Source organism: Strix uralensis, chromosome Z (assembly GCF_047716275.1).
Source record: "Strix uralensis isolate ZFMK-TIS-50842 chromosome Z, bStrUra1, whole genome shotgun sequence".
Lineage (NCBI taxonomy): Eukaryota > Metazoa > Chordata > Aves > Strigiformes > Strigidae > Strix > Strix uralensis.
The window spans coordinates 7638699-7651712 of NC_134012.1; the positions used below are offsets into that span (position 1 = coordinate 7638699).

The 13014-nt window shown below is 41.5% G+C and overlaps 1 protein-coding gene across 3 annotated transcripts in view; it reads right to left on the reverse strand.

Annotated features, from left to right (window-relative positions):
* The window catches only part of RASGRF2 (Ras protein specific guanine nucleotide releasing factor 2), a 134114-nt gene that overhangs the window by 19465 nt on the left and 101635 nt on the right, over positions 1-13014 (reverse strand). For all 3 annotated transcript variants that reach the window (XM_074857299.1, XM_074857298.1, XM_074857300.1), the window contains exon 19: positions 1569-1681. In XM_074857299.1, coding sequence (XP_074713400.1) covers positions 1569-1681 — 113 coding nt within the window. The remainder of the gene's footprint in view (positions 1-1568; positions 1682-13014) is intronic.

A 13014-nucleotide genomic window follows, 5' to 3' on the forward strand; every position in this document is an offset into this window, starting at 1 on the left:
TCTGTAACTGCACAGGGTTTGTGTGTGTGGTGGGGTTTTTAGTAGCAGGGGAGGGGGCTAAAGTGGTGGCCCCTGTGAGAAGCTTCTTGAAGCTCCCCCAGCTCCAAGTCAGACCCGTCTCTGGCCGAGGCCAAGGCCAAGACAATTAGTGATGGTGGCTGTGTCTCTGCAATAATGTGTTTAAGAAGGGGAACCTGGGAAGGGGTTGGGAACTTGTGAGGAGAATTATGAGAAGGACACCTATGGGAACATTGAGGTTGGAAGGAAAGGAGGAAGGAAGGAGGTCTGGAAGGAAGGAGGAGGAAGGGAGGGAGATGTGCTGGAGCAGAGACCCCTTTGCAGCCCATGGTGAGAGGGCAGAGCCCTGCTCTGCCACTCATGGACATCCATGGTGGAGCAGATGCCGACCTGCAGCCCATGGAGGAGGTGACTGTGCCCAAAGGACGCTTGGACTCTGTGGGAAGAAGCCCCCGCTGTGCAGCGCTGGGAGGACTGCAACATGCAGGGGTGACCCACGCTGGAGCAGCCCAGGAAAGGCTGCAGCCTGTGGGAAGAACTCACGCCAGAAAAAATTCATGGAGGACTGTCTCCCGTGAGAGGGGAGCCATGTGGAGCAGGGGGAAGAATGCAGAAGAGTGCTTCCCCTGCCTTGGAGGAAGAAGTGGCGAACTGACTGCACTCCCCATCTGCTGACCCTGCGCCGTTGGGGGAGGAGGTGGAGGTATTGGGAACAAAACTGAGTCCAGGGAAGAAGGGGTGGGGTGGAGGTGTCTTGTCCCACTCTGTCTGTTAAGTGTTGTTGTGGTTAGTGATTTGAATGAAAGTGATGTTCTTTTTTCTTCCCCTAACAAGCGTGTCTTTTGCCCATGACTGTAATGGGCGAGCCACCCCCTCCCTGCCCTTATCTCCATTCCTGAGTCTTTTTCCTTCATTTTCTCCTTCCCAGCACTGGCGGAGAAGGGGTGAGTGAACAGCTGCATGGTGCTCAGTTGCCCTCTGGGCTCAAATCACGACAGTAATACCAACCCAAAGTAACAAAATAAGGTGTTCTAACCCTAATTTAAACAGTCCTGCTTATGCAGAAGTTTAAAGGTCTTTTATTTCATGGCATTAATTAAACAAGAATTCCTGTCTGTAAGCTACCCAAGGAACTTGACATGGTGTCAACACAAAGGAAGGTGCAAGGATGGTCTTGTTAGGATGTCATGACACAACAGGCTATCATCAGCTTCTTGTGAGCTTAGCAGAGTAGATGGCTCATTACTGAGACAGAAGTTCCTCAAAGTATTATAGTGAGTGGTCTTGTTCCTTTACTGGGCAGCATTTTTTCCTGCTGCATAGACTGAACCCATGGCTGTGAGCCGTTCTGCAGCAAAATGTTCCAATACAGGTGTTTTAATGAATGAAACTTAACACTTGTTCTGTTTTATAGCTAATAAACCACTTAGTAATCCTTCAAAACTATGTACTCTGGAGAAAACCAAAACCCTGTGAATTCTAGGATACATGATTCCCTAACTATTTCACATGCTATAGTTAACATACTAAATTATTAGAAACGTATTTACCTCAGTATATTTGCAGTAGCTTTCCTTTCTTGTGGCAGAAGGTCAGGGTCTCTCAAAACTTCTTCCAGCAAATTTAACACATTCATTTTCAGCTCATTGTTCAACTCAAAATCCTAAAAAGGAAAACAATTTTACTTTCTTTTGTCTTGACAAAGTTGATCAAATAACTAAAAGGATATACTCTTTTGAGTTTTGCCTTTTTTTTTTTTTATTTAGAGAAACTTGGAAAACTGTTGTAGTGAACAGGCCACAAAAGTAGGAGCCCTCAAAGGCTGTAACTTATCTCCATTTCTGACCTTTATCTTCTGTGTGGAAATGGGCAAATCACTTAACCTTTCTCTTCTGAAGTAAGAATCGCATCTCACCAACACTCACAAAATGCCTTACTCTCTCTTCTCCTTCTTCTCTCCTCTCTATTCTCCTATAGTCAAATTTATGACTATAAAAGCAGAAAAACAGTTTAATTGCAATACTGAGACCACTGCCTAGGGAGGCTGGACACTGTTTTTTTTTTTTTTTACTGTTTTCTTGAGTTTCTCTGTTTATCTGCCTCCCACTCCGGTACTTCTTATCTCATACTCACCGTTTTGGAAAGGTCTGGTTTTTGTTCCACATAGTGGAATACTCAACCTAATAAGCTCAATAAATCAGACTGGTGCTCTCTGGAACTGCACTTAAGAGCTTTGGCATTTTAATTACTTCTGAGGCAGACTGATATCTGACACAGGACTGCAATTCAAACACAGGAACACGCAATAACCATTTCTGTTGATCTCTGATATTGGAGAAGATCAATAAAACATACAAGCTTTAAGGTGGGAACTTGCAAGCAAGTCTTGGAGTAGTCTTCAAAAATGCTTCTATTTAGCTCAAAGCTAGCATTTTGATAAGAAAACTAAATGCAAAACCTTCAGTCATCTAGTGCATCATAGATCTTCCTTGATAACCCACAGTTACTTGCAAGCAGGACCGTGTTTGTGGCAAGCCCCTGCCTGTTTCCATGGGAACGAAAGCTACAAAGTTACTGAAAATGGGAAATATTTGGCACCTCTGTGCAAGAGCTGTGTATTTCATTTTTCCAAAGAACCAGCTATAACCCCTTCTGTGGTGACAAGCTCCTAAATCAACGATTTCTGGAGATGTGTACCGTGGGAGAACCACCCCTGGTGAAGACACACATCCCCACACCATGGCCTGCACTTGAGGGGATGTGGAGCATCAGAGCACATTCAAAGTCAAAAAGAAAAGTGATGCTTAGTTTGGAAAAGGGCTGAAATACTTAAGATGAGAGGAGAATGCATGTTCATTAAAAAAGGCGGTGTCACAGCCACACTTACAGCACTTTTTGAGAAAAACTGGTGCTCAAAATGTCATATCTCAGAAATACCCTGCTGTTGCCTGCTAGCAATGCCCTGGGCATTTCCCTCCTGTTACAAGCATCTCCTTTCCATTCTTCAAAAGTCTTGGCCACAGCTAGTTCATACTTTGAAATCAGTTAGTATTTGTGCCTTAGTTTCTTGTGAAGTTTGTCCCTATTAGAGGATGTTGGAGAACAGGATGCCACGCAGTATTAGGCTTTGGATATACCTCAAAGCCAAGTAAAAAATAGTTCTGGGTACCGCATTGTGTTTGTTTTATAAAATTGTCCACAATGCCTCCTTTAGGAACCGCTTTAGCCTGTTTGCAAAAGAAGACAGAGATATTTATTTATTTATTTATTTATTATGGGTATAGAGATGGCACTAATTAGTGAAAGCATGAGGGATGTAACTAAACTACAAAGAGTATTGCTCGCTTCAGTGATTTTTAAAAGAAAGCCATTTGGAATATGAAACTATCAAAATTTAGCTAAAGGAGAAACCTTGAGTCTGCACAAGCTTAAGCAACCAGTGTAATTAGTATTGTCTGTCCTATAGCTTGACAGTGGACACTGTATAAAAGAACTTGGGTATCTTTTCTAGTGTTACAAAAATATTATAGAAGAACTGAAAAGGTATCCAAGAGCTGATAAATCTAACATCCCCATTTAGCACGTTGGGTAGAATTCTCTATCTGTCACTGTAAATGGGCAGATCACAACACCATAAGTATTTTATCTCCAAGTATGTTTTTCAAACCATAATTGATTGATTATCTTCATTACATGCTATTTTTTCTCAAGAAGTCTTGCTTTATTGCAGCTAGATTTATGACCAAAAAAAGTCTAGATTTTTAAGTTACTTCCTTTATGAATAGGATGGGGAATGAATATCAGACTCAGCAAAAACAAAACGTTTCCAGCTTTTGCATGTTTACATGCTAATTCTTATAAGCAATGAGAATTAATACATTTTATGTTAACAGCAAAACATGTTTGTTGAGTAATCTCCACATGCTAGTAGCCCTGGAATCACTGGGGATGCTCATACTGTTGGTATGCTAGGCAAGTACTTAGTTCCTAGGGTTAAGGCTATCTTCCACTTCAATTACACTGGCTTCTAAAGAAACTTCATTGTGGAAAAACCCACTTCTCTAACCTCAGAAAAACAAGAAGTCCCAGGCCTTTTATCAGCATAGCCAGCCCAAGCTATCGTGGGTGATAGGGACAGAGGATGCACTGGTTTGTGTGATTCCTTCAGTCCCAGCCGCTGTCACACCTCCATGCCAGCCTGACCACAACTAGAAGATGCCACTTCACAGCACAGCCTTCCCACAGGACAGACCTGGCCCTATGTCCATGCAATTTCTGCAGCTGTTGTCTTACTTCCCAAAATGTCTTTTTTGTGCCTTGGTGGTATTCTTTTTAATAGCAATGTGCCAGCAGCTTCTTATAATGTGAGGAGGAAAAAAATGAAAAAAGGTGAGATTCAGAAGAAAACTTGACAGCTAATCTATTCTTCCACTGAAGTTCATGATCTACAGGGTACTGAGATACCAGTGTGATGTGCAATATATAAAAAATCTAGGGAAATCATTGAAGTTGAACATGTATATATACTTTATGTAGAAAGGTTAACATGAGAATTATACAAACACCAAAATCCTTAGCAACCAATTCCAAATTTATAGATAAATAACTATAAATGCATGCATATTATATCTACATGTATTATGGGCATTATATATGAATATATATTAATATATTACACATGTATATTATATCTATTTATTTCACTGGCACACATACATCTACATATAGCTATACATAGGTCTAGATATATTGTATACATGTATATCACATCTCCATATACAATTTTAGATCACTTTTGCAACATTTTTATCTGTCATATCACCTGTTAATACATTTCACTATTTCTGCCAGCCAGCAGAAGGACTCCAGACAAGACCCTGCCATCAGCAGTAAAGGCTGGCAAGCCTAAGTAAACCCGCTATACTGGTTTACATTTAAACTGCTGCATGTGTTAGACTACCCCAATGCTCAAAGAGACTTTTAGTTGAAATTTGCGTATCACAGAAGGAGTTCAGTAGGTCAGACGAGAACCACTCAATTTTCCAGCAGGCACATTTCAATTTGACAGTGGTCTAATCCTTCATGAGAGGGCACATACCTCTAATACATTTTAGAGTCCATAGTAGCCTAAAGATTTGTGGGTCTTACTCAGATTTTCATTTGACTTAAGCAGAGAAATTAACTAAGATTTCCAAGCAAAATTTTGACTTTTATTTTTAAATCCATACTGTCGGTAATGGGAAAAGATATTTCTTCCCAATTTACTTAATATTTATACTGCAAAACCACTTATGAAATATGCAGATATAGAAAAAATGACAGTTCAGCTGATGAGTTAAGTAGGAGGTCTGCCCTGGAGTCACCTAGGATAAGAATAGGATGTATGAAGTTCCCAACCAATCAAAAGCACGTGCACCATGATCAGCATCACCTAATGAAATTTCCAGCAGCAGAAGACTGCAGTAACAGAGAAGTGTATTAATTTTGCTGTCACCCACCTGCACTATGAAAGCAGAAGTCTCCTTTGTAACTACAGAGCACCAAAGTCAGCATGACTACATTTTAAGTAGACTCATAACCAGCCTGTTCATCTCTACCATGCACAGGATTAGACATCAGTGTTGTCTTTACAAGCAAAATGTACAAGCACATTCCCTTTCCAGGAGGAGCCAGGAAAGCTGTACTACAGTATGAGAAGTGCTTCAGAAGCAACCTATTCCAGCTGAGTTTAAAAACAAAACAAAACAAAACAAAACACAAACAAACAAACAAAAAAAACAAGAAAAAAGAGGGGGTGATGGCCAGAATAAGAGAGACTGCACCAGAGACAAGGAGAAAGCAAGAAAAATAGAAGTTAGCTATGCTGGTGAGGTACAGCTAGAAATATGTAGATTTACTATCGGTGGTTTATACAGAGAATATAATTTTCAAATTTTGACATGGGCTTAGTGAAACTCCAAAAGCTTTTCCTCCCCTCTGTCTTTAAATCTTCCTAAGTGAGAGGAAACATTCCTCATTTAAACAATGTGAGGAAACATTGACTAACTCAGACAAATAAAAGGGAGCTAATACCCGAGAACCTCATTTATATTTGAGTATGTCAGTGATAAGGCCTACAGAAAACACTGCAGAGAGGGAAAGAAGGGGCAGATGGGGAGAGAAATCTACTGAAAAACTGTTTACAAGGAATTTGGAATATTTTGAAATAGATGGGTTTTGCCCTACAATTTTAGTATATCTGGCTCTCATGCCAAAGTGTAAACAGATAATTATTTCAGTGGCATCAGTGGAGTGGCTCTTAATCTTGTACACAGCAGATCAAACTCTACCAGAGTTAACTGAAATTACTCCAGTGTTACAGTCCTCTAAAACACTATTTGATTTTCCAGCATAAAAGCACACTTCAACTATCACATACAGTTGTGCTGAGGGAAATGTTTATAAATTCACCTGCAACAATACATTTACACATGTGGAAGGAATTGATAAAGGGTATTATAACTGGCTATCAGGAAAATTCATCCATGAACTTGAAGTAAGCCTGGCAAGCAAAGGACAACAGCTTTGTCTTCCAGTTAGTTTCAAGTGCAAAGAGACAGTCGTCATTTGCGGAAGAGTGACAGTCCTGATTCTACAGTGTCAGTGTTAGTCTGTCACTCCTGATGCAATATAATCAGGTTAAAAGTACAAGCTATGTTAATAGCATGACTGAGTAATTCTCAGCATATACAATACGAACATCTCCTTATCCAAGCACTGTGTAACCCTGTAGTACAAAGAAAACCTGAAAGAAGAATCTAGCCATTACCTACTGTCAGACTAAAGTGTTCAGGACAGACAAGAAATGTGACATCCCTGCCTCTAAATCCTGGAATGTAGTACGTTCAAGAGCTTTGCAGAAAGACCTCAGTGAAGAAAGACCTGTCAAGCCCCAGCAGAAGTGAGTGCAGAGTACGGCTAATTAGTTTGACTGACTGCAAGCTTGGCTACCATTCTGGGAGTGACTCACGTTCCCTGAAGGGTCATGGTATAGCAAGCCCTTACACTTCTGTGATGATTGGACAGAGCATAGCAGCAATTAAGTGCATCACTATTCAATGCATCACTGTATTCTGCAAAGGGCATAAGTTTATGCAAACTGGATTTCTTCACTAAGTGACCAATGGCATGCTGGAAGGCTCACTCAGGGTTCCCTTGCTCTGCCTCTCTCTGTTTCTTCAGTTCACAATTTGTACTATGACATCTGTTTATTTCAGAAGGAAGCCTAAAAATTTCTTTGCTGTTTCAAGGCAGAGGCTGCAGATCCTAAGGGTTTAATTGAAATGTAGTTAAAATACAGCATATCTTGCTATCATACAGTAAGTGTGGCATAAGTGTAATTTGTTCATATTTCTACAATAAACTTACTGTAACTCTACCAGGCATCATATTCAACACTTTATGCCTTTAAACATGAGCTAAGTGGGGCTCATATACAGGAATTTTTATCTCATTTTTTATTCTAATGTACAAAATGGAATTGGCCAATTCATGCGCACTAAAACTATTTTTAACTAACTGAAATCATCTTTGCTTGGACAATTCTCTGTATACAGGTGTCCTCCATAATCCCTATCAATAACTATATCTACAAAACCTTTTGTTAAAAACCCAACACTGCTTTGTTGGTATGAGCAAGAAAATGACTCACAGTAGATTATCTCACAGCTGGAGCAAGACAGGTATCAGGCATGAGAACATGACCTATACTTTCAAAATTCAAGCCATGGTCTGCTTCCCAGGTCTTGTGGTAACTTCATAATTCACTGACACTGTCTGGCAGCCCATCTAGTTTGTAACAGAGTTAAGATTTGCCAATTCATTCCAGCTGAGATCTTCAAAGAAGCCAACAGGAACAAGCACCCAGCTGTCATTCAAAACTGGGAAGTCTGGAGAAGCCAGCCTCTCTTTCTTCATCAGCAGATGCGAAAGCTTTCTCCTTGGACAAGCTCCATTTCAATCTGCTTGCCACAGAAGCAGAAAAAGCTTGATTTTGTAACACGAAGTGTTTAGATAAAAGACAAGAAAGTATTGTTAAACAAAGAAAATGAGGCTGCAAAACCTCCCTAGAATAATGAAAATCATACTATACTTTCTTCTCTTGGCCTCCTTTTCCCTTCCTATTTTTCCATCTCTGCAGGAGTCAGTGGGAGTTTTATCCTCACAAGCCCTCTCTCTTCCCATCAACACTCTTGACTTCACAATGACTGACTGCCTCGCCATTTGTGTTTTCATTGTTTACAACGTGAGAATCCTACGCTGTTCCTCTCAATTACATTTTAAAAATGAAATGTAAACATGAACATTCTGCTGTTATTTTGGGCAAAAAGAAAGCTTTGTTGGCTTGTAGGTGGCTGAATGAAAAGAGGAGGGATAGGGAATGAAAAGAACAAAAATGTAAATAAAAAACCCTAGAAAATCTAAACGAGCCATCTTTCACACTGTGCTGGTTTTGGCTGATGAACAATGCAGGTTTGATTCCTCTTGATCAGTGTGGTAAAAACAAAAAGTGTATGTCACATTATGTGAGGATGTTTTTACCCAAATTTTTATCTGTGCCTTGGGAGCTGCTGGGGACATTAATTAGTTCCTTCTGTCCTCCTGAAAGGTCTGCAGATCCAACATTAACACTGTATATTTACTTGGAATTTAAGTGAGGCTCCTACAGTGTATGACCCAAGTTTTAAAAATAATGAATCCTTTTCCTAAGCCTTGTTTAGTATGATTTCAAGATAACAAAACCATTTAATGAAATCACATCCTCACCAAATAGGTTGAATTATTTATTTTAATGATTTTGTTGCCTGGCCACAGATGAGTTTACATATTAAATACTGTCCATACTCAGATAAATTTTTTGAAATTTTTAAAAGTACATGTTTAAAAAAAACAACCCTAAACCATGGTTTTGACACAGTTGCAAGATACTGTAGGAAGCTAATTCATTCCATATCCCAGCAGAGGAAAGACCCTCCAAACCCTGGGCAAGGATTTACTAGAGAAAAGTGAGGTAACACAAGACTCAACCATTTGTTTGGATAATTTCTCTGTCCTTCAGCTCATGCACTAAACCTGACCCATGTTATTACATGCTTGAGAGCAGCACACTGAAGCAAGCCAAAGGGATCCAGAGAGAGGAATGGAGAGTAGGTAATAACTAAATGGGATGATATATGTAAGAGCACTTTTAACAGATGGTTGTGCGTTAGCCTCTTTATGTTGCACACATTTTTGAACATAGCACACTCTCATGGGGCTGTGCAGCACCTCATGTGCTCTGAGCACTAGAGCGCAATAAATCAGTACAATAATTTAGACAGACAAATGTAGAGAATTGACTGTCATTGGTGGATCAGAGAACACCAAAACAGTTAGCTATGCTGCAGAGCTATTCACATGCTGCAACAATAAGCATGTCTGTAGTAGCACCTTGCACCCTAAAAAAAGAACTAAAGAAAGCCCCACAGTTTACCTATATGATGTCTTTGTTTGTCTTTGCATCTAGTAACAAGGAAATGACATTATGGCAGAAAAAATGTGCACAGTAGGTCTCCTTTTATAGTGGTGCAGGCTAGCAATGACCACAAGGATGGCAGGCAGATCACAGGAAGAACACTCTACGAAGCAGTAAGAGAAGCTTCTCCCATGGAGGACAGAAATTGCCTACTTGGTGCTGGGAGTTTTTGCAGCAAAAGCAAATTCAAAGCCAAGTGGAGAGAAAACAGTATCAGCAAAGCATACAAAATTCACATTTATCTTCGCGAATATCAACTTATTTTGTTAACTTTTTTTAAAAAAAATAAAATCTGCACTTGGCTGCTGATGAAGGTGAAGGATGTCTCAAATGCACTAAGTGACCAGAGAATGATGCAAATACCTTAAAATGTAATAAAGTTTCTGGCAGGTTTGTTGATCTCACAGAATTTTAATGCTTACATTGTTCTGTCATTTTGAAAATCTAATAAGCATTTCTTCACCAGACACTGGTGGCTAAGGGTTCTCTGGCTTGCAGTTTGTGTTGTTATTGTAAAATGAGGCTCTGAGCTACTGCTCTCCCAGGACTACACATCTTTACTGCCAACATTTCATACTATTTGGCCAGAGAGTAATTCTTCACTTGTCTTCCTTAAAACAGTCCTGTCCCATATTTTTTTGGCAAAACCTACTCAGTCATTTCTGGTTTGCTTAGGTCTTTTGTCCTTTCTGTCTCCCTAGTCTCATGAGTAAACAACACAAAAAGCTGCTTACATGCTCTGTTGCTCTAGCATTCGGTACTTTCTGTGCCAAAGCCCTTGAATTTTAAAATATTTGCTATATTGGAATACTGGATTAAGAGAGCTAGAGAATTAAAATCTGCTACCCTTGCCATGGCAAAAATAAAAGTCAATGAAAGACTATGGCATCCAGGTAATAACTTCCACTTTGAAAATGCACAGTGTTGAACTGTTACTAATTATCTTTGTCCTCTTAATATTTTTAGAACAGTACCAACTGTAAGCATAATGCAAAAGTAGGTGCAAAAAGTATTCACAGAATGGTTTGGGTTGGAAGGGACCTTAAAGATCATCTAGTTCCAACCCCCCTGCCATGGGCAGGGACACCTTCCACTAGCCCAGGTTGCCCAAAGCCCCGTCCAACCTGGCCTTGAACCCTTCCAGGGAGTGGGCAGCCACAGCTTCTCTGAGCAACCTGTGCCAGGGCCTCACCAAGCTCACAGAAAACAATCTGTTCCTTACAGCTAATCCAAATCTACACTCTGTCAGTTTAAAACTGTTGCCCCTCATCCTATCCCTGCACTCCCTAATCAAGAGTCCCTCCCCATCTTTCCTGTAGCCCCCTGAAGTCCTGGGAGGCCACTAAAAGGTCTCCCCAGAGCCTTCTCTTCTCCAGGTTGGACACCCCCAACTCTCTCAGCCTGTCCTCACAGGGGAGATGCTCCAGCCCCCTGAGCATCTTTGTGGTCTCCTCTGGACCCACTTGAGCAGGTCCATGTCCTTCTGATGTTGGTGCCCCCAGAGCTGGACACAACACTGCAGGGGGGGGTCTCACAAGAGCAGAGTAGAGGATCAGAATTCCCTCCCTCGCCCTGCTGGCCACACTTCCCTTGATGCAGCCCAGGACACGGTTGGCTTTCTGGGTTGCGAGTGCACATTGCTCGCTCATAGTCAGTTTTCCATCCACTAGTACCCCCAAGTCCTTCTCCCCAGGGCTGCTCTCAATCCACTCATCGCCCAGCCTGGATTTGTGCTTGGGATTGCCCGAACCCATGTGCACGACTTTGCACTTGGCCTTGTTGAACTCCATGAGGTTTGCATGGGCCCACCTCTCCAGTGTGTCCGGTCCCTCTGGATGGCACATCCCTTCCCTCCAGCAAATCAACTACACCACTTGGCTTGGTGTCATTGGTGAACTTGTTGAGGGTACACTCAATCCCCCTGTCCGTGTCAACAACAAAGATGTTAAACAGCGCCAGTCCCAATACTGACCCCCGAGGAATGCCACTCGTCACTGCTCTCCCACTGGACATCGAACTGTTGACTGCAACTCTTTGAGTGCGACCATCCAGCCAATTCCTTATCCACTGAGTGGTCCATTTGTCAAATCCATCTCTCCAATTTAAGAGACATGGATGTCATGCAGGACAATGTCAAATGCTTTGCACAAGTCCAGGTAGATTACATCAGTTGCTCTTTCCTTGTCAACCAATGTTGTAACCCTGTTGTAGAAGGCCATCAGATCTGGCAGGTGCGATTTGCCCTTACTGAAGCCATGCTGGCTGTCACCAATCGCATCCTTATTTTCCGTTTGCCTTAGCATAGTTTCCAGGAAGATATGCTCCATGATCTTGCCAGGCACAGAGGTGAAACTAACTGGCCTGTAGTTCCCTGGGTCCTCCTTTTTTCCCTTTTTAAAGATGGGGGTTATGTTTCCTCTTTTCCAGTCAGTGAGAACTTCACTGGACTGACACAACTTCTCAAATATGATGGACAGTGGCTTAGGCCCCTCATCCTCCAGTTCCCTCAGGACCTGCGATGCATCTCAGCAGGTCCCATGCACTTCTGTACATTCAGGTTCCTTAGATGGTCTTGAATCTGATCTTCTCCTACAGTAGGTGGTTCTTCTTTCACCCAGTCTCTGCCTTTGCCTTCTTCAACCTGGGCGGTGTGGCTGGCGCCCTTGCAAGTGAAGACTGAGGCAAAAAAGTTGTTGCGTATGTCAGCCTTCTCCATATTCCAGGTAATCAGATCTCCTATTTCCTTCTGGAGAAGGACCACATTTTCCCTAGTCTTCCTTTTGTCACTAACACACCTATAGAAGCATTTCTGGTTGCCCTTGATGTTCCTGGCCAGATTAAATTCTATCAGGGCTTTAGCTTTCCTAACCTGTTCACTGGCTACCCAGACAGTTTCTCTGTATTCCTCCCAGGCTACCTGTCCTTGCTTCCACCCTCTGTAGGCTTCCTTTTTATGTTTGAGCTTGTCCAGAAGCTCCTTGTCTATCCATGTAAGCCTTATGGCGTTTTTGGCTGACTACCTCTTTGTTGAGATGCATTGCTCCTGAGCTTGGAGGTGGTGATCCTTGAATCACCTTTCTTGAGCCTCTCTTCCCTCCAGGGCTTTATTCCATGTTACTCTACCAAGCAGATCCCTGAAGAAGCCAAAGTCTGCCTTCAGGACAATACTCTATTTTTCCATACCATGGGTACTTTTGAAATGGAAGCAGAGGACGCTTGCATTATTGAGGAGAGAAAGTATATTTTTGCTAAATTGCTACAATGACAGAGTATGCTTGCCCTCTTCACAGTTACTCTGTGTTTATGATAGAGAATCGTCACAACTCAATCAGGGTCAGCTCTGAAACTTAAACTTGTCTAACTAGTTGTAGATGGTTGCTTAATGTAGACAAAAGTCTGACGACTCCTAACATTTTCACAGTCACATTAATTAACCATCTTTT